This window comes from Paramisgurnus dabryanus, chromosome 5 (assembly GCF_030506205.2).
Source record: "Paramisgurnus dabryanus chromosome 5, PD_genome_1.1, whole genome shotgun sequence".
NCBI classification, from domain to species: domain Eukaryota; kingdom Metazoa; phylum Chordata; class Actinopteri; order Cypriniformes; family Cobitidae; genus Paramisgurnus; species Paramisgurnus dabryanus.
This window is the reverse complement of record NC_133341.1, coordinates 21,913,765-21,936,059: the sequence shown is the minus strand read 5'-3', so window position 1 is coordinate 21,936,059 and position 22,295 is coordinate 21,913,765. Positions and strand designations below refer to the sequence as shown.

Here is a 22,295-nt window from a genome sequence, read left to right as displayed (position 1 = left end):
TCATGAAACTGTCTCATTTCCTGAATACATTGACCATGGCTCATTTGATTCATTCCACTGTGTATCTCTTATTGTACTGTATTTTCAGTTTTTTGGGTTAGTCCAAAGTGGACTAGGCAGATCCCCTCTATAGCAAGAGCAAAAAAATCCATCTTTATAAAAGTACTCACTGATTACATTTGGTAGAGAATTACTCTGAGAGGTATACTTCAGGGCCCGTAGGATGATACGTATATTTACATCTTCAGTGATATCAGTGCATTGATGGAAAATGACCCCTGCAACCCTTCCAAGCATACATTATAGCTTAGCTTGTTATATTGTAGATCTTCAGCCCTATTCATCTCCATTTGTGTTCTTTCTGGAGCCCTGCTCCTCTGTAAAATTTTATACAACTGCTGAATAAAATTCAACTCACTGTAGTTCATCCTCTGCCGGATTCAATTTCAGCTTTCTATAAAAGATGAGAAAGCAATAGCTTCAGGTGAGGGTAAAACAAATACAACCATGATTAGCACTTATCACAAAATTACAAATTTTTTACTTAATTGGTTTCAAACAAAACACATTATTGCTGATGAAGAAATATGTCCATTATAATACGTTTATCTTTATTCAGACCTCCCTCACCTAAAAATAAACTTCCCCAAATGCATGATAACATATAAACTCATACAACCACAGATATCATAAAATAGTTTTTCTTCGCCAAACTTTGTATTATAGTTTTCCTCTGGTAGCAAACAAACACAATGTAATATTTCTTTTTTTGCATAACTCAGTTTAGAGAAAAATGCTATGCTCCTAAATGCCGCCCACTGTGAAAGGTTATTCACATTATACATTTGAATTGCTTTCTCAAATGCAATATTGCCCCCTCAGGTGCATCATTTATGTCTGCTGAATATGGAAATTATTTCTTACTCAGTATCTCTCTCTGATGTAAAGGGAAGATTACATAATATCAGATCTATATCATGAAATCATAATGTGCACACAATGCTCCATTATAGAGTGCTGTATTCTACGTAGGTGTATAAGTATTTTTGTGTTATGTGTTGTTGTCAGTTTTTCATAAATTGGTACTGTGTTCCAAGCTCAGAATGAATTGTTGCAATAATTGAGATTATTGTTTTTAACCTAAATATTTAATTTATTTTAAATGGATGCTTCCAGTTGTACTGTATATCCATATTTAAAGCACAAAAAACAAATATTTTCCAAAAAGTGCTGAGCTTTTCGTCTTTTAAACATGGCTTATTACATCCTCAGAAAGCTCAGTACATTACACCAACACCACATCGTCCCAGACTCCCCTACACAGCTGCTGAGGCTGCTGCTGCTGAGGCTGTGTAAAGAACATGACCCCGCCTACCATGGAACGCTATTGGCTGGTACGCCATGTAGGCGCGTGGCACCTGAAAGTCTGAGTGCGATACAACGAAGTGCTGTAGAACAGAGCAACTCCTCGCTGGCATTGCATCCGAAGTTCAGCACACAGGAGTGCTGCCTGCTTATCTTTCACAATGAAGTCAAAGCACTGAAATGAGATAGGGTCACAGAAACAAAACAAGGAACCTGTCGCCCCTGAACAATGTAAATACGGAGACATGAACCTTCTCTGAAGCGCTTGAGAAAGGCAGAATGGGAAGTACCGGACGCTCGCATTCCTTGGAGATCATATTGGTACTGGTTCTCTGCGCAACGGGCGCCAACGGTCGAGGTAAGTGCTGCTTCACGAGAGAAAACGTCGTAATGTACCTGGTTTAAGTTACAGCCTCGCCGCATCGACTGTTATCGTTGATTTAACTTTATGTTTTGTCAAAAATCTCACGAGACCTGTTTGATTTCCCGCGCGTTATCACGAGCAATGCGCGAGGCAAGTGTCAAGCCCTAAATTTACCTCAGGATAGAGACGACAGTTACATTAAAAACTGTCGTTGTATATGCATAGTAGCCATCCTACATAAAGTAAGTAATTTAGTTATTTAAATATATTTCAGGATGCTGCGGATGTGGAGCAGTACTCTGTTTTTAACGACCTATACATTATGTTTTTAACGGATGCTGAACTCTGGTCATATTGTAAGCCTAGTACAAAGATAAAGTGAATAAATTGAATTCCTAAATAGAGCACTATCTTCATGTCACATTTCGTTGGAAAACAAATTATTTAAACTGAGGTAAAACAATGGTACATCTGAATTTATTCACTGTTTCCAATCGCACATTCAACAGATATCTGAGCATCACCCTTTCCTTTACTCGCTCCTTAGTGTATAACATGAGCTTCATCCATCACCTGTATACTATCTATAATGTCATTGCTGTAGCACTTCAAAAAAATCACTTCACGTTTTTTTGAAGCATAAGTTGTTTGTTTTGTGCACATACAGTAGCGGACTGATATCATTAAATAAATGATTACCTGTATGCGGTATTACAACGACACGACTGCAGTAAAGTTGACCTGCAAGGATTGAGAAGTTTGTGGACAGTCAGTCGATGTGATGGCAATTCAATTGTGTTGAGGTGATAGTACAGACATTGTATTGTAACTATTTTGTTAAAATTGTATTAATGAGTATTATCACTGTATTGGCAAATCTGGAAAACTCATGGGATCATGTTTTTTGTTTAAGAAGTCATTTTCGTTAAGTCAATTAGGTATTATTTTCCTGTAACACTGTTGGTAGAGCAGTGTGTTAGCAGCACAGGGGTTCGATTCCCAAGGAACACACGTACTGATGCTGGATAAAACGGCTATAGCTTGCCTTGAATGCACTGTAGAGTCGCTTTGGATATAAATGTCTGCCAAATGCTCAAATGTTAATACTTTCTCGTTTAAAGCAATTGATTTATGTGAGTTCAACCCTTAAAATAATTTAAAGAGTTTTTCTTAAAATTTTCCCCAGTAATTACAAATTGAAAAAGTCAACGAAATTAATTCGTCAAAAGATGTGTGTATCACTCATTACACTTATGCCATATGCTCAAAACCATATTTAAAAAAATTCAAGGCAAAAACAAGAAGTTATTGTTACTAAGAGAACACATCATTGCTTTTATCTCAGTTGGTATTGACTCGCCTTAAGTCAGTGTAATCTACACAATGCGAACCTTAACTAAATCACAGCAGCTTGTTATTTTTGTCAGGGATATCTTGCAGCTTGCCAGATTGTGGAAGATTTAGAGCATCTTATCTGCACCGTAAACACAACTCAAGCAAAGGGTCAGGAACTAAGATGTCCTCAATACTACTAAACAAGCCGCGTGGGGTCTATATAAAGCTTTAAAGGGGCTCTCAGTGCATTGCTTTGTTACTGACATGTTTTTGACTGGGGTATTCCAAATTGATTTCAGCTATAGGCTAAAATAGTAACATTGGATTATTTGCTGTACACACATGTATTTTTTTCTTTTTTTCTTTACTTTTTTCCTTGTTATATTTTAACTTTGTCAACCATATAATAACAAATTTTAGCACTGAAAGAAAATGTAACAATAAGTACTTCACATTTTCTTATTAGTCTGCTCTGTGAAGTCTGAGGATGTCCTTGAGATTTTTTTATATTTGTGTTTATTTCCTTTTAAGTGGGGATATAAATGAATTGCATGCATCTATAGTAGACCTTTGCAACAGTCTTTGGAGTCAAAGAAAAAGAGTAGCTTAACTCTTGTTACTGTTCAAGGGAAGGCACCGTTTCCTCACAGTTACAGAATCCATCATCAGCTTGAGACTAACAGTGGGCCATTGCAGTCCTGTTCACTGCTCAAATTTACATTTAAATGAAACCAAATGACTGAACACTCACAGATGAGAGTCAGTAAAGAAATCACCACCTCCTCGGTGAGCGGAAGTACATTTCTCTACATGTGCATTGTCTACTTTTTTATATCCCTTTGTGATGCTTAATAAAAAAGAACATTATCCTTAGTTTTGCTAAAGAAACCAATTCTCATAAATGGCCTCCAGAGATGATGGAGTGAAAGTATCAAGACAGTGTAACCTTTAAAATTATTGCCATAAGTGTGTGAAAACTAATATGCATCACTTCATCTGTGTCTTGTGGGTGTGTAAATATTATTTTAATAAACTGCAGGAGGAGTGAGTTAAACTTAATGTAAAGTAGACTTATTAAGGAGGCTGGCTGATCCGCCTTCATTCTATTTTGTGTTTTTATCACCTCCTCTTCCACCTTCAGATCAGTGGGTGCACTGCCCAGCCTTAGTGCTTAATCATGCGCAGTGAGCAGAACCTTGTCCATAAATCTTCCTGAATGAATTTTCCCACAGGAGCTTTTACATTCAATAAACACAGACACATATTTAAGGAGATATAGATTTAATGCACTGTTTTGATGACACCATTTCTGCCTTTTTGTGACATTCAAATGTAAAGGTGACGCAGAAAACACATTCCGCAACATTTGCAAGAAAATTTCTGATAACATCTCAAAGTGATATTACTGTATCAGCTGTAAGTGTTAGTAGATCTTTAGGGGTTTATAGTATAATTAATGTAAATGGCTTTACTGGGATCTGTGGGTGATTTTGTGGGCATCTGGATGAAATATTTTAATTTAGAAAGTGAGGCCTGCTGTATAGTCCCATAATGGAACTCAGTAATACATTTACCTATGTTGTAGGAATGTGCGTTTTTTCTATTTTTCATTTGGAGTGCTCCACAGGTCTGAAAAATTTGTACTTGAGTATTCTGGACCACATGTGCTTGTAACGCTAACCAGTCAGACCTAAAATGCCGCCATAACAAACCACAAAAACCTTTACGATCATCGTTTTCGTGATCGATTGTCAATGTCACATTCGAGTACTTGGGTACACGTGCCCATCCTTGTATGCTGATTTAATCTACAGTAGCAGCAAAATGAAGTGTAAAATTTCAAATAGCAAAAAGAATTGGATGTCAGAGGAATGTTAAAGTAGACATTTTTTCCTTTTGGTGATGCCGCACATGCATACAATATGTTGTAACCTCAAGGTCAAACATGAATATTTTCCTGCTCTTTTACATTGACTAGAGAACACCACAAATCGTGTTAAATTAGTCTACCCAATGTTCTCCAATGTTGAACTTGCAGCCTTCAACCTCATGTGATGTATCCACTGATGTCCCCATCCATTCTTGGTGTTTAAGGCAAGCATTACAAAATATTATGCATCACTTACACAATGCAGCTCAACTTTTAGAACACGGCTTTTGCAACTCCAAGGTCGAGTTTGATTCCTAGGACACATTGGAAATACATAGTTGATAAAATGCGTAATACATTGAAATGCATTGTACTAATATTTGGATAAATTGTCTGCAAAATAAATAAATGTAATCGTACAAACTCAGAGTTGTAACAGTAACACAGCTAAAATACAGTGTTAAAAGTCTGTTATGCTCTGCACTGTGCTTAAATATTTGGTCAATCAAAACCTGTCTTATAATAACATTAGTTGTTTACCATCATCATTAATCATTTTTAGCAATTTTATCGATTAGCCTAGAAGGGTTTGCTGCCCTAAAATTGTTTAGATTAAATTTTTTCCTTTTAGTTTCGTCAATGATCTTAACTGTGTTCAGCAAACATCTTTATCACATGGATGTGTAGCCGACCTTGATTATACTAACACCTTACACTTTTTCATTCAGCAACCTTTGTCGGTATTTACAGATGGCACAGGCCAAATGAGCTTTATGTTTTATGATATTGAGTCTTTCTTCCTAGGAAATAGTGAAGCTTACTAGATTTATCTGTGCTTGCTCTGCAATAATATCACTCACCGTCCTACTGTAAATTGTTTTATCTGCACACATAAAAACAAACTGTAAAATATCCAATGGGTTTTTCATCTTATTTACAGTTGTATATGTGTATGTAATAAAATACACATTTCAGGACTTCTTGAGAATCAGAAAAGTAACTGCAAGGTGCCTTTTAAAGAATAAAGCAAGTTCCATCTGTCTTACAGTACATTTTAATTGTCCATGCAAATATGTATGAAATGTCTTTTACTGTTGCGTTACATTGCAATGTTTACTATTCAGTGTAGTTGCTCTGTCTTGCTGTTTTTAAAAACAAGAATGTGTCTTTTATGCACCTAATCCTGTCCCAACAAAGGGTGTGTTTATGTAAAGTGCATTATATTATGCCGTGTTTGTATAGAGCATATTGTCATGCTTATACAATTTGAATTTTTATGTATTGTTATGAGCATATCCCTAGTGAGCACTTACCAGCTTTGTCCAGGGACGGATTATGGCGATGATGTGCCCTGGGCACGATGTCTCAAAGGCCCCCTTTACAAATTTTTTGGGCAACAGCGTTGCACCTGTAAGCACAGGGCTCAAGTGTTGGTTCGCCTCTGCCTGTATGCCCCATCTTACAGGATTAACAATGGCACTAATACGCGGGGAGAGAATGCACACAAAATTCTGTACTTTCACACCACAAATTGGTTTATTTATATCTTACCAGTATCTGTCAACATACAACATACTGTACAACATACTCAATCAAAAAGATTCTGACCCCTCCAAATCATATCACAGGAGAAAATTCCATAAATATTTTACATTTCTACATTTAGCAGACATTTCATTACATTTCATGTGTAACAGTCGTTCACCACAGGCATTTAGGGGTTGGAAACACCAAAACTTTTAAACGCGGCTGAAAATGCCTTGAGGACGCCGAATGCTAGCTGTTTTTCAGCCGAGCGCTTTGGTAGCTGTGATCATAGATATGTATATAAAGGCTAGATGGCTCGTCCGCGCTGATGGCCAATTGAGTGGAACGTCCGCATTTTGGCGGCCATCTTAGGACAGGGCGCTCGCTCACAAGTAGCATTGAGTTTTAATGATGCAGGTACTTTTAAATGACCATAACTTGCTTAATTTTTTACCGATTTTCAAACGGATTGGTTTGTTATAAACGTCAAAGATGTACCTATGACACTGAATACGTATACTAAAAATAAATAAAAAAATCATGAAACATGTTAAAGCATCCAGAATTATAGCCACGTTAATAACGTTTGTAAAAAACCAAACCGTTTGTAAATCCGTCAAGAATTCAGCAAGTTACGAGCATTTTAGTTGGCGTATGTCACTCACCTTCCGTCCACAGCAGCAGGGAGCAGCACTATGGCAGCACTGACCTAAGATGGCCGCCAAGTGACGACACAGCTGACTCCGCCTTGAGCCATCTAGCCTTTATATACATATCTATGGCTGTGATACTTCAGCTGTAACCCGGTTGGTTGCTGTGGAAATGTCCCGCCCCTCCTCCACTGTAATTGGACGGCCATGTGAGAACTGACATTGACGAGCGGAGATTTCACTCAAAGTTGAACCCAATAGCTGCTTGCTTATTTGAAAAACGCAGAGTTTCCATTGGAATCAATTGAAAACATGCGCCGGCCGCGGGCGTAAAAGCTTTGTGTGTCCAGCCCCTAAAGACAGTGAATTTATACGTCCTTGACACATTTTGCTTCTTAGTTAGTTTTTTACTCTTGCCATTAGAGAAAATGAACGTTCTCCTTCACAGTTGCTGACTGGCAGGGTAAGGGAAAGCTGTCCTTTTGTGCTTTCTTATCACTGATCCACTTGGTTGTGGTTTTAAACTCATTTTTGTTTTGGTTTTTACCATCTTCTAAGCGTGACTTTTATATGACGCAATGCTTTTCACTCGCCTCCAGATGTCTCTATCAACAGCGCAGCAATAGATTAAAGTTATTTATTTGATTTATTTACTAGTTAATACTTTGCAACTGCAAAAAAACCTACATTATCATTCAATATTTAACACAATTTTACTGAACATAAAATTAAAATATTTATTTGAAAATAATAGACACAGTAAATTTGACAGGGCCCCCTGGTGGCCCAGTGCCCTGGGCAAGTGCCCAGTAGGCCCGTGCGTTAATCCGTGCCTGGCTTTGTCACACATTACGCTGCAATTTCTTTCCCTTCCTGTTAGTACAGAGATTTTGTAAGAAAGAAAATTAACATAATTGCTATGGAAAATAGAGAATTTACAGTACACATTTAATATTTATATTTTCAATGCTGTTGTTAGACATAAGATGACCACTGCAAAAATTCCTGGCAAATCTAGTTGACCATGCAAATAAACAGTGCTGGGTCTTGTAAACAGGATACTTAACCCAGTAGGAAGTATCTTCTGTGCATAACTTACTATACTTTACTTTAAATACTTTTACAGTAGACATATACAGTGGTTTTGATTGTGGTAAGAATTTTCTCGATCTTATGCAAAGATGTAGGCCTAATAAAAACCCAATGTGTAATTATAATATGGTTCAGCTGCATGTTGTGCTTGCCTCTAGTATTGTATGCCAGGTTTTGTTGGGTTTGTGTAGGAGTGGATAATGGGAGATCAAAAAAGCACTAAGTGTGGGGGAAAATCCAAACTTTGATCTTCTGTAGTGGCATTATTGATTCCTTTTTTTTTTCTTCATCTTAACCAATTGCTACATTATACATACACGCTTTCTAGTTTTAGTGGTATAAAATCATTGCCTTAAGGTGTTTTTGCTCTTTCTTATTTGTGTTTTTCCAAGTTTCGATTATGAGTGGCCTTTCTCTTTGTTCCGGTGTCTTAAGTGTTTCTGAATCTGACCTTCAGTGGGCTTCACCCGCCTCTCACCACCACTGTATTTTACTCAGCCATCCCAGGAGGATGCTAAGCAGCATCTTTTTTGATTTAACCTGCACCTACACCATGGGTCATGTTAATTCTTGTGCTTTTGATGTTGTATCTTGGAGTCAGAGAATTGGAAGAGACAAAAGAGTTTCTGAATGTTCTGATATTAGGGCTGTAACGATTCCTGGAGTAACTTGAGTAATTTGAATACAAAAAATCATCAAGGCTTTGTTTAGTCCATCTTATTACAGACGGAGTACTGTGTTTCCCCGAAGAACATTAGTACTGACGCACAACCTTTTATCACACGCGCACCGCACAGCAGACGTGGGAGACAAGAGTCGCTTGTTCGTATGTGAGGTTATGTTAATCAATGGATCAGCACTATTTGACTTTGTTTTGTTCAAGAATGTTGTTTTTTTTTCACTGCATTGAGGTCATAAATTTAAAACCTCATCATATTTCTGTGGCGAAAAAGTCTGCTTTTTAAAATGTGTCATCTACTTGTTATGTGTGTCTCTTCAGTGAACAAGTTTTGCGGTTACTACACGTGTGACGCTCGTGGATTTATCATATGAGTAGGTGAACATATAAACCTTATCTCCTGCTCTAAGAGTTTATTTTATGAGTTTTTTCTGATAAAAGCGCAGGCTCTAGAAATCAGTTAAATCCTATAGGATTATACGGCAAAGTGCCAAAATAAAAGTCAGTAACAATAATATTTCCTAAAGTAAACTATTAAAATCTAGTGCTCTGTAGTATTAGCATATTACTACTAAATGAAACAGTTAAAAAAATTAAATATACAAACAAATTTTAATATATTTTATATAGATAATTATAAAATACGCATGTTTTCAGCCCCGTTTTGTGCGTATGCTAGCTTTATAAATGAGGCCCCAGGCCAGCAGAAATAAGTATGTTTAGGGCAGAGATGATTTATTACTATTACTAATTCATTTAATACCTGTATGTATAAATGAATAGTAAATTAAAGATTTAAATGTTAAAACAATTTAAATGAATTTGTTTTAATTACAAGTTGCCTATAGGTCATGACTACCTAAGTCACACCTTTTGACGACACTAGTATTCAATATTCAATCAATCAATATTGATATTTTGTCCCCCATCTCCAGACAAAGCATAGGCAAGTTATTCGCATGGCCTTTGGCATTCTGTGCAGGCACATCAGCAAGCCCTTATACCTGCATGTGTTGTGTCAGCCATTAGAGGACAGGTTTCAGAGCAAGATGAACTTTTTAAAGGGTTTGAATACCCACATTTAATAAAGCTGAACAATGGGCTAACACCTTCAGGAGGGCAGAGAGTAGGGCTGGGAAAAAAATCGATTTGATTTTAAAATCGAGTTGGCAGGTCAAATCGATTCATATTTTAAAAAAATTGATTTTTTTAGATTTTTTTTTCTCCCCCTCTGCAGTATAGAGCAGTACATACAGTGTTTCCCAAACATAGGCTCTTCTGGGCATTCCGCCCAGGTAAAATGGACCCGCCCAGGAAAAAAAATCACTTTACGAATTTCCGTATTTTCTGAACTCGACTGGATGACCCGTGTTTTGTTGAGAGAGCCCGTGAAGATGCACGCGTCATAAACTCATTATCCAGCGCATCATAAACTCATCATCCAGCGCGGCAAACTGGATCAACTGCAGCACATACTGAGGTAACTGAGCAGCCAGGGAACTACACTGCGACCAAAATGGTTGCATATGCTTATGTGCATATGTGTTTATAGCATCCAAGTTGGCTTCATTTTGCGTGCAAGCACGTTGTGTCTCTCCCGTTGAGTGTCCGTTCACGTGCTCTCTGTTTCTCAATGAATTGGGTGCGACGCGAAGCAAGCTCAGTGTCACATTGTATCCTTTATGTTTCTGAACTTGAGCAGAGTTTTACCATTAGAGGTCTTTCTTCCCTGAGAGGACCCGTACGGTTCCGGGTTTATATTAGAAATGGTCAGTCTGGTCCGGGTCGGTCCTAGTTTATTACTTTGAGTCCCAAGTATGATTAATATTGTGTGTAAAACCCGATTCGACCGGAGAACTGCCGTGAGCGCTACCTAAAGCTCGAGTGAAGTTTCAGCGTGCCTCCGGTTTCTATGGTGATGACAGCTGGCTCTTGTTGCGCCCACGCGCTGCATTTTCTTTAATCCATTTTTTTATAATCTAATCTATACTATTAATAGACCATATCTTTTCTAAAATCTAAAAAGTTTGCACAGAGATTGTAGCAAAAAGCAGTGCTAATGTCAAGCCCATTGCACTGAACGAGCAAAGCTAAAGCTGACTCAGGATATGAAAAAACGCTAAGCTGTAATGTAAAGTCTGTCATCAGGACAGCAAGTAAACTTTTAAATCTGAAATAATGAGTGGATTAAGCTTTTTTAATCGGCAAAAGAGAAATAGAAAGCAGAAGCAGTAAAAGTGCCTATCTCTAGAAATTATTACCATTATAACATCAGTCACATTTATAATCTATAGACCTGCACTGTCTTTTAATATACTGTACATAGTATTGTATATATTGAGTTTGATAAAAGGGGTCGTCAAATTGCTTCATATACCAGTGCAAAAACAGAAAGTGTTTTCGTGGTGCTTTGACAAACAGTGTCAGCTTTGTTCATGACAAAGAAAGTTTGGGGTGGTTAGATTAATGAACTATAATGTGAAATTAATATTAATGTTCAATAATTCAAAGTATTGTGTTGTGTCACACATTATTAGTTCTGTGTCACATGTATAGTAGACCATTTTTTGTCGGTGGATTATAATGATTGCCCTTTTCACCAGCTACCACCACAAGTAAATTTCAGATCTGTGGGAAACACTGACATACATTTTGCATTCGCCAATCTTCATTCCTTCCCAATTTTTTGTTGATGCATTTTAATTAAATATAATAAATATATATTTTAAAAATATATACAGTTTGCAATTATTTTGTTTTAAATGGGGTCGGGGAAAAAAAATCGATTCGAATCGTAAATCGAGTTTTTTATAAAAAAATCTCAGATTTTTTTATGGGGACGAATCGCCCAGCCCTAGCAGAGAGACAAAGATAATTTAATTTTACAATAAAAATGTTTTACAAAAAAAATCTCTTGTGTAATATAGATTGTTCTTTATTAAAGAAAAAGTATTTCTTATCCGATTACTCGATTAATCTATGAAATAATCAGAATACTCAAAATACTAAAATAATCAATAGCTCCAGCCTAATGTGATTTTATTTTACAGTACTTGAAAGGATGATATCGTGGATCAGAACATTATGAGGGAATTAATATGTAAAAATCTAGACCAAATTATAGGGCCCTATAAAATCCGTTTTATTTTTTCCCAAATTCCGTTTTATTTTTTCCCAAATTCAGTTTTCTCTGTTTTAATTTTTGCAAATTCCGTTTTATCCATTAAAATTTTTGCCAATTATATTTTTTACCCTTTACTGTTATTTTAGTCATAAAAAGAGTGTGCCTTTAATGTTAATGATTAAAATGTAAATGATTTGTGGAAAAACTGGATAACACGATAACTTAATGACTATAAAAGATGCATTTACACACGCACATACACATGCATACGCGTGCGCGCACACACCTAAAACTGCATTGGACTACATTACATCACCGTCCCTATATCTTAAACAGCCTATTATATGCCCTGATAAAGGAGTGTGCCGCCAGTGACAAGTAAACAGCCAATAACAAGTGTTGCTGTGTTTGGTTGTACCATCGCCATGTAACAGGAAAAGCATGAAAACGTTTAAAAATGTGTGCTTTGGTCGAAGAGATTGTCAATAATAAAAGGAAATGTTAGCTCACCAGTGTGGCAGTTCTTTGGTTTTTTGCATCTGACCAGCATCGGAACAATGTTATGTGTAAGCTGTTTGTGGGCTGGGTATACTTCTTTTCTATACGTCAGCGCAGCTTTCAAAGAGGTTGCGAATGGCAGTGTTCGACACACATACGCAATACAAATTATTATTTTTTAAATTATTACTCTACTAGGCCGTTCTGATTTGGCGACATTTACAGTACAGAAAAAAATTTAGGTGAAGAAAAGTAGCCGATCCACCATTGCAAACAAAGTTTAGAACAAACAACAAGAAAAAAAAAAAAATCAAACATTATGGTGACAAATGCTCCAGAGAGAGCATTTAAATTGTATAGAGTTTATTTAACACCATGTAAGATATATACATTTTTTTGTGCTGCTCAACTAAAATTGTTTGCTTCAATAAAGTGTGTATATAAAACATACAATAGTTTAATTAAAACTTTTTTCTACTTGTCATTTTTAAAAAGCTTAATAAAATGTATCGATAATTATTGCTGATTATATCGATGATAAACATTTTAGCTCTATTATCCAGCCCTAGACCAAATGTTAATTATGTTTTAATGTACCCCTGGCTCTAAAACTGCTATATCAAGATATATGCTGAATTTGCACCTAAACTAGTAGTATCATTTACTTTGCCAAAGCATTAAAGAAACTTTTTAGACACCTCCAGCTTTAAGCAGTAGGGCCATGTAGACAGAGAATCAGAGAAAGGGTCAGAGCACATGGTCAGCTGATGAGGCATATGGGATTTAGCTTACACAGCAATAGGCCAACTGGAGAAAAGTTGATCAAATGGAAACCCTCTGGGTAATGCAATTTTCAAGTCTCACCTTCAAATGCTCTACAATATCATATTACACTTTAGGGTAGTGCCAAAAATATTTTTATAGGGGAATATCAGAATTTTTATGTTTTTGATGGGCATAAATGTTTTCATTACCACATTTACATCGTGTTGTCATTCCGCTTCTTCAGTGATACAGCTTTTTTGACTCGTTGTCAAGTTAAATTAGTAAACTCTCATAAAACAAAAGCTGTCACTGAGGCGGTACCCTTTCAAAGAGTACACCTTTTATACCCATATTAGTACCTCAAAGGTACATGTTGGTGCCTCAAGGGTATCTGCACCTAAATTATTAGGACCTTTACTGTCTCCGTGACTTTTTCTTTTTTTTCTGAAAGTGTAGCTTATCAGGTAACTCTTAACAGGTAGTGCAAACTCTATTCATCTAGTAGCATGAAAGCTTTTCTCTTTGGTTCGTCATGCCTGGAAATTGAAGGTAGTTAAAAGAACCGTTTTTGGTAAATTGAACAAAATACAATAATTCTGCACTATGGTTGCTGCCATTGATAAAGGCTAAATGGAAGTTTTTTTCTGGCTGCTATTGAAGCTTCTTTGCAAATGCAGAAGTGTGATAAAGGCTTATAAGTGCCTGCAGAGGCACTAACCTGTTTTTATGTCATAAAATATAGCTAGAAAGGCCTAGAACAGAATATAATAAAATATCCCTGTTCATGTCTGATGCATTAACTACAGGACTGTATAGTCTGCAAGTAAAGTTTCCCTTGAGCAGTGAAGCTTTAATGAAATGACATTTCTTGCTTAAAGTAATGCTTGCTTTGCAACATTTTAAGTGGTGAATCATTGCCACCTCACCATATGTCCACCTACCTACAAATGTTTTTGAAACTGAAGTTTACTGCATGCATGTCCTTCGGTGTGTCTTTCATCTTCATATATGCAGCAGGCTTGTATGTGCTGCAAGATCAAGGATAAAAAACATCTATCCATTCTGGATGGTGGCACTGTTTCTATTTCCATTCAACGTGTATGCTTGCCCTGTAAATATCTTGCCTATTATCCAAAGGGGAAATATCAAATTTAAAGTATACGTATAAGACCACACCTAAGCTGTTTGCGTGCAGTGAAAACTGACACAAGGTCAGACAGCGTTTTTTAAACCGTTCTGTAGTTGTTAGTCTTATGTTAGGACTCAAGGACTGTTTGCATGAATGCAGAGCCATAAATGACAGCACTAATGGCCATGACATTTTGTAAAGGAAACATGAGCCACTACATCAACAGAATGGGCGTACTTGTCCTACAGCATAATTTGTTTGAGTAAATATATCAATGAGTGGGCAGGCGGATATGAATTTTGAAGAAACTGTAATTAATGAAAACACATTGATTGTGCATCCAGGGTTCAAATAATTGATGAGGTACTTTGAAGTATTTTTGCTGTCTAAATGAAGTGCTTCACAAAAGCAGTCGGGCAGAGATGTAAACTGCAGCCCATCTACTAAATATTAAACAAAACATTAATCTGTGAGCTCACTAAGGGACATCAGAGCCAAATCAACGTGATTATCGCAGCTAGCGAGGAACAGTGCTTTATCATTATACTCAATATGTTGTTCTGTTGATCAAAAGTCATTATGTTTTTAAAAACTTCAGCGACGGGTATACTTTCTTTCCGCATAGCTTCCAAAAGTATACTTAACGTGGTTGAAGCACGGAAGGCAGAGTTTGGCACATGCACAGCACAAATGTTACGTTATACCCCTCCTAATCGGCAGATGGCAGCCCAGAGTCGCGTCCGTGTAGAGGACATGCACAAAATCATGATAAAAGAACATGAAAAAAGGTGCTACTGCATTGCAAACGTTCAGAAGAGAGTAGAAGAAAACAAAGAACAATAATGGAGGAAGAAATTATCCTATGCTTACAGTTTTTTCATCAAACTCGCAGTACATTGTGCTTTTGATTCTTTCTATTTACTAATGTTTGCGTGTGTGATATTACTAGTATTTGCACCATTATTTAACACAGAATAAAAGGATGTCTAAAATGGCTGCAATTGTTGCTGATAAAAGAGGCATCACAGAGATAAAAGAGCTTGTGGTACAAGGCAGTGGATTTTTTAATACGTAACAGTTAATTTGAAATGTCAGAGGAACCTATTATTTAAAAATATGCTAAGCCATGTTATTTTTTTGCTAGAGGAAATAAAAGAGGGATCACACAATAGCAGTTTCAAACCTTCTTTGTCCTCCAGGGCTGCGTTCTCCGAAACTACCTTAATGCTACGTCGTTCTTAAGTTGTACCTTAAGCTGTACCTTATCGCTAATACGTGTTTCCCGAAACGTTCTTAGTTACGTATACCTTCTGTAAGTCATACGTTCGAAAGGTTGGTCTGGAGCACTCTTAGCTATACCTTATCCCACATGACTCCACTAGGGGCCATCACTTTCATAAAAGCTTACATTGCAGTCTAGATAACTAAATATTTGTAAAAAAAAAAAAGTTGCAATACACTCCGTGTTTAACCCTCTGGGGTCCAACCATTTTGGGACACTCTCAGAGGTTCTGACATGCTCTTACATTTGGTCTTTTTTCAGTTGCTTTAAAACATAATAATGGCAAGTGTCTCATACCACTGTGTTCAGCACAAACTGGGCTAACATATTATATGAGCTACATGTATGTACATGTTTGTATTTTTGAGAGAAAAAGGTTTATGCGTGGTTTTTAAAAAAGTAAAATTTTTAAGTCACTGATATAAGTTCACAAAACCCATACTAAACATGGTTTAAGAAGACTTTCCTAAACATAATCTAGTAGTCTAGAGTTTTTTCTTTAAAATGATGTGAAAATCATCCTGCCTACTCATTCACATAAACCAATATATTATTTTAGAAATTGTAAGACACTTTTTGTTTAGTGTGGCCGTATGCGAGAAGGATTGATTGACAGCTAGCAAACAAAGGCTCGCATAATGAGCTGCATAATAATGAGGCAGGAGGGAACTACAGGAAAGAATGTGAGGACAAATGGACATGTTTGTTTGAGGTTTATTAAGAAGTTAACAATATAATCAAAATAGAAATGAAGGTCAGTAGGACATTTTCAATTTATTTGGAAACAAACCCTATTAAAACACTGAACTTGTATAAGAAACTGATAAACAACAGAGCTGTAAACTTCATGTGGCTCATGTTACCATATAACTTTATGTCCAAAGAGTGTGAATATGTTTTTCCACTTCATAGTTTTGTACTGATGAGAGGGATGCAGACCTGTAAGAGGGTTATGAACAGCTGTCATCACAAATTGTCCACAGAAATACCCTTACATACATAACTGATGGGTAAATGATAGCACTACATTCAGATAAACTATTATAAACTAAATTAGTATCTCAAATAAACATCTGCAATGATTAGTTATATAAAAAGCTGTTTTCAGATGACTGTTTTCAGATGCCCATCCCCTTATCGTCTAGCTTCTGTTTTAAACGCGTTTCTGTAAGCGAGTATGAACTTCAAAAACACATCGCAAATGGATGTGCGCGAGCTCGCGTCTCCGTGTAAACAACGCGGAGCTCATAATAAAACAGTGTCGCGTGTAAAGCGCAATGTATGGAATGCGTTGCATGTAAACAATATCATATTACAGCAGATCCCCCAGTGCAGTATTACTCAAAGTTGCCATGAAGGATACGAAAGTGAATAACTGCGTCTAACACTGTACACAGCATGTAACAATGAAATCCGCCATTACGTGATCACGCGCGTAACTTACTCGTTTGTAAACAAGCATGTAAACATGGAATCATATTACAGCACACACTTAAAAGATACAGCAGTGCAGCTGCATTACTCAAAGTTGCCATGAAGGATACGAAAGTGAATAACTCTGTCTAACACTGTAACTTACAGCATGTATCAATGAAATCCGCCATTACGTGAAATCACGCGCCCTCGTTTGTAAACAATGCGAACGTTTTTAAATCCGAAGCGTGCAGTCTGCTAATGTTGCTTATGTAGGCTGAACTGCACAAGCCATAACATATTACATGATAGCAAATATAAATGAAGACAAATGACTTACAGTTTCTTCAGGAATAAGTTATATCCTTCTCCAATGCGTCTTCCATCGTTCCTCTTCTTAGGTAACGTTAAAGATAAACGCTTCTCTTCCTCAATGTCCAAACATAAATGAAGATATTCCTCACGTGTGTGTATAAAGTTTATAATCCAAACATGCGGTAAAGTCTTTAAATCTGATAAAACTTCACGCTTTGTTTATTATTGTTGGAACTGCTGTCTCTTCATTACCATGTCAACAGCCTGAGGGCGTGGCCGCATTAGAGATAATGAGCTCAGCCAGGAAAAACTGTACTCTCTTTACTTCAATGCAGATTATATAAACAGGAAATATTTGTTTTTGATTATAATTAGCTTGTTTAAAAGTAGACATTTCAGGCTTTCTTTGGATATGTGTATTATGTTTGTGTGACGAGTATTCGCGGAGTTTCAACTGATTTTTGTCACGTGTTTTAAGAGACAGCTGGCGGAGACAGAAATGTCTGAATGCGCACCCTGTTTATTTTCTTTATTTGACAAAAACACAAAGATCTCTTGTTATTGTGAATGTGAACTAATTAAAGAGGACCCTTCAGAGTTTCAAATGATGTCAAACACGTAAGTGTTTGATTAATAATGATGGAGTATTTTAAGTTGATTCTGCTATGATAAGGAGAAAACACGTCAAAACGCGTCCCCGCGTTTTTGGACCCCTGGGGGTTAATTAGGCAAATATTTTTATATTTAAAGAATAAAACATTCACATATTAGACATCATTACATTGATGGTTGTTAGATTTTTAATTATGTTTTCCAAAGTGACGTCATCAGCTACAAACTATTAAATGCTACAGGATTAAGAAACTATTTAAAAAATATATTTTGGGTGATGGAGTTGGTGATACTGGCAGCTATACAGCGAATCCTACTATTTCATTTGTGCATTTCATATCCGTTAAATCTTAGTATAGTATTTAGTATTTTAGCTGCATAAATAAATCGGGAAAAAAAAACAAAAAAAAAACTATTATGATTATTAATGTTAATTCGACTTTGCATCAAAGTTTTTTATTGTTTTCTAACTTTGAGGCAACTGCATGCCATATTCTTTATAAACATTCAAAATAAACTGCGCACTTGATTACTGCTTGTATAGTCTCCTAAGGTCAACAAAATTTCCACATAAAAACTAATCAAAGCTAAAATATACAGCAATTATATATATACAATTCAAGGCATAGCGGATGAATTGGAGCAGTTTAACACTCTGGGGTCGACGGTGGCGCGGGCGCCGCAAACTCTTTATTTTTCAATCACTCCGCAAAGAGACTTAAATTACTCTGCTGATTTTTGACATACAGATATGATTTATACATCATTTCAAACGTTAAAGTGTCTAGTTTTTTTCTGTCCACTCCCAATAAAAACAGAATGTTGTGCTTTTCGCAAAATTAAGAAAATAAACATGATGCACGTTCTGTTCTCTCTCCCTCAGTGAAGTCCTTTCAGAAACGCGTCAGAAAAATAAACTGTAACTTAACGAATACTTGGTGTAGAAACAAAAGATAAATGTCTACATAATGCTTGGAATGTCTCCTTTTAAATTATATAAGTGAAATTGAAAACAGATATTGTCATTCGGTGTAAACTGTATGAGAAGGAGGAGAAGTACCGTATTTCGCCAGTTACCTCATTATCTGTAATGAGATCGGATCGCCACACCCCCGCGGCATTGAAGTGAATGAGCAGAAACATCCATATGCATGACTCGTGCCTCCTGCAGTCAATGGATATGCACAATCCAGTCTCTCCATTCCTTGTTGTTCCATCCGATTGCACCAAACATGACATAAATCCTTATTTCCTTGCGTATGTGTGTCAGTATCTCCAGACGCGAGTGTTTTCTTTGTTCTTCCGTCAAACAGTTCACGCGATTGGAACACACATACACAAACACGCGAGTCAGGAAACTCGACGCGCTTTTTGGTATTCTTATATAATGCGCGATTCCAAACAGTACAATCCTTATTTAGTTGCGTCTAAGCGCATATCTCCGCACAGCAAGTTTATTAAACACAGGATCACTCGCGTGTGCACACATTCACTGCTTTCATGATCAACACGTGAGGTAATGGCGGCGGTTGTAAACAAACATTGATACGTTTACCACGCGTGTCCCTTGTTGTGTTTCTACTATAATGATTACAAATACACAAATAAGAGTCCAGACAACGATAGGCAGTTGTTCTTTTGAGCTTTTTACTGCACAGAAGTAAACTCGCTGGCCAACCAAACACTAACCCTGGGTTGAAGTGTGTTCATGTTAAGATGGCCAAACAGTATCTTTACCATGATTAAGCTACTATGGTTTTTAAAAGGTAACTTATACTTGTGAAATTAATAGAAAATATTTCAATAGAAATATATATAAATATATATAATGTGTGTGTGTGTGTATTTACATTATATTGAAAAGTAAACCTTATCATGGTTTTACTACAGAGAAAGTTATTCCTGTTGAACATCCACACAAGGCTCATTAGTGGCTCATTATTCAACTCTTTTGTCTCTCAGCTGTCAATCACTGATTATTCAGGAGCTTTCCCGCCTCCATGCATACAGCCTTTCCCAAGCAAAAGTGTCTTAGAAATTGTAAATCAATATCTTGCTTTATGTGATTGAGTAGGCCATATGATTTTCACATCATTTTGAAGAAAAAACTCTAGACTACTAGATCCAGTTTGGAAAGTCTTGGGAAAACATGTTTAGAATGAGTTTTGTGGAGTTATATCAGTGACTTAAAAATTTTGCTTTTTCAAAAACCACGCATAAACATTTTTCTCTCAAAAATACAATCATGTACATACATGTTGATTATATGATATTGTAGCCCAGTTTGTGATGAACACAGTGTTATGAGACTTTTGCCATTAATATGTTTTTAAGCAACTGAAAAAAGCACAAATGTCAGTGCATGTCAAAACTTCCCAAGGGCCCTAAAAACCCCTTAGACCCCAGAGGGTTAAACATGATATGTTTGGAAATAAAGTTGCGGGTTTTGCACGGGTTTGATATAAAATATAGAAGGTTGAATTATTTGTTTGCAATTTGAAATATTTGTTACCAGATATTCCTAATAAATTTAACATGAAAAATTTCTAAAATGTTTATTTAATAAAGAACACCGCTATCTCACAACGCAGCGAAACCTATTAAATGAAGTGAATAATTGATTGTCGAGCAATCGATATCAACTTATTCACCACCTCCACCATGGACAGCACCCGCTAAGGTATAGTTCGGAGAACACACGTAGGAAAGGTATACCTGTAGTTAAGGTTTAACTTAAGAGTCTTCGACCGCGCTAAGAGACAACGTTATCGGAGAACGCAGCCTAGTTCTTTTCAGTGTACTATGGCTTCGTTAGCTGGGATTTCTCACTGGAATTTTCAGCTGCGATGTCCGTGGTGCTGAACTCAAGTGCATCAGGCGTTAGTAGATCACCCGCACCTGAGGATCATAAGCTCTGCTTATTTGCGCTGCTCTTAGTGGATTGCGTTGGTCATTATGGAAATCAGTTTTTGCGCCTGTGTTATTTATTTTGTGGCTTTTTAGTAAATAACCCACAGATATTACCACACCCATTGGTGCTTTTTTCGAATTGCTAATTTGCCACGTTTAGTATTAATTCTAGCCCTAAGGATAAAATTCATGACTTGTTAGCAGTGATGTGAATAACGGCATTATAAATTAATGGCATTACTAACGGTGTTGCTTTTTCAGTAACGAGTAATCAAACAATATACTGTTTCCCCTGTTATAATGCCATTAACATTACTGACAATAAAATGCATTGCATTAATCTCACTGAAACAATTTTTATCTCTCTCTCAGCCAGACAGTAGGACCTGCAATGTTCTCTGGTGTGTGTGGGCTCGAACCCATGACCTTTTTAGCTGCTAATGCAATGCTCTAATTGCTTTGTTTTTAGAATACTTTCTTCAGTTCCTGCTTAATATGCAGAGTTATTAAAAAAAATAACTTAAAAAACTGTGCAACTTTAAATAGCTAAACATTGCTTAAGCTTAAGAACCAATTAAGTCTAAGAAGCAAATTTTGTTTTTCTCAAGATGGAATTTTGAAGATGTTGTACTTTGGACCATTTTCCCTTTATAATTGTGCAGGCTTTTGTGGTTTAAAAAAGGTTATTTGCTTTTAGCATGCATCAGATTAAATCAGATTAAATCAGTATTGCAGAGCTGAGATTTCTCTAATATTACTGCCAGATACTAGTTTCTGCGATATGCCCCATTTTGAGATCGTCCTATCGTCAGCCCGTGAGATTGCGGATACACGATAGTACCGGGGGCGGGGCAGTAGTTTTCTCATTTATTAAACTTCTGTCCCACTACTTTACTTATGACAAGTCACTTGATTGGTGGACAAAAACGAAGCAAGGGCAACACCGTCATGACTGCAACCTTCTTAAACTTGTTGCCATTAATCCATCCATATTATAAGCAGTGTTGGGCAAGTTACTTCCAAAGTGTAATACATTATATATTACAAATTACTGTCATTTGAAAGTAATTAGTTACATTACAATATTACTGACTCTGAACTGTAATGAGTTACACTACTTTTGCGTTACTTTTGAGTTACTTTCATCAAAATAACAGAAGTATGACTAGGCATTATAAAATGTTAAAATGCAGTTTATTGATGCTTATAAATCTAGAAGTTATGTGTTGGCCCTCGAGCTTTGAATAGGCACAGTGAAGACTTATGGCAAAAAAACAGTAACAATGACTGTCAGAGTCATAAACATAGACAAATGATCTGGTAAAAGTCTGGTAAATTATGGTAGACATACCAAACACAATAAAG

General features: G+C 36.5%; 1 protein-coding gene across 3 annotated transcripts in view; it reads left to right on the top strand.

Annotated features, from left to right (window-relative positions):
• Positions 1-1,444: 1,444 nt before the first annotated feature.
• The window catches only part of unc5db (unc-5 netrin receptor Db), a 176,996-nt gene continuing 156,145 nt past the window's right edge, over positions 1,445-22,295 (top strand). For all 3 annotated transcript variants that reach the window (XM_065250301.1, XM_065250302.1, XM_065250300.1), the window contains exon 1: positions 1,445-1,723. In XM_065250301.1, the coding sequence (XP_065106373.1) occupies positions 1,645-1,723 (79 nt within the window). In that variant the 5' untranslated portion in view covers positions 1,445-1,644. The remainder of the gene's footprint in view (positions 1,724-22,295) is intronic.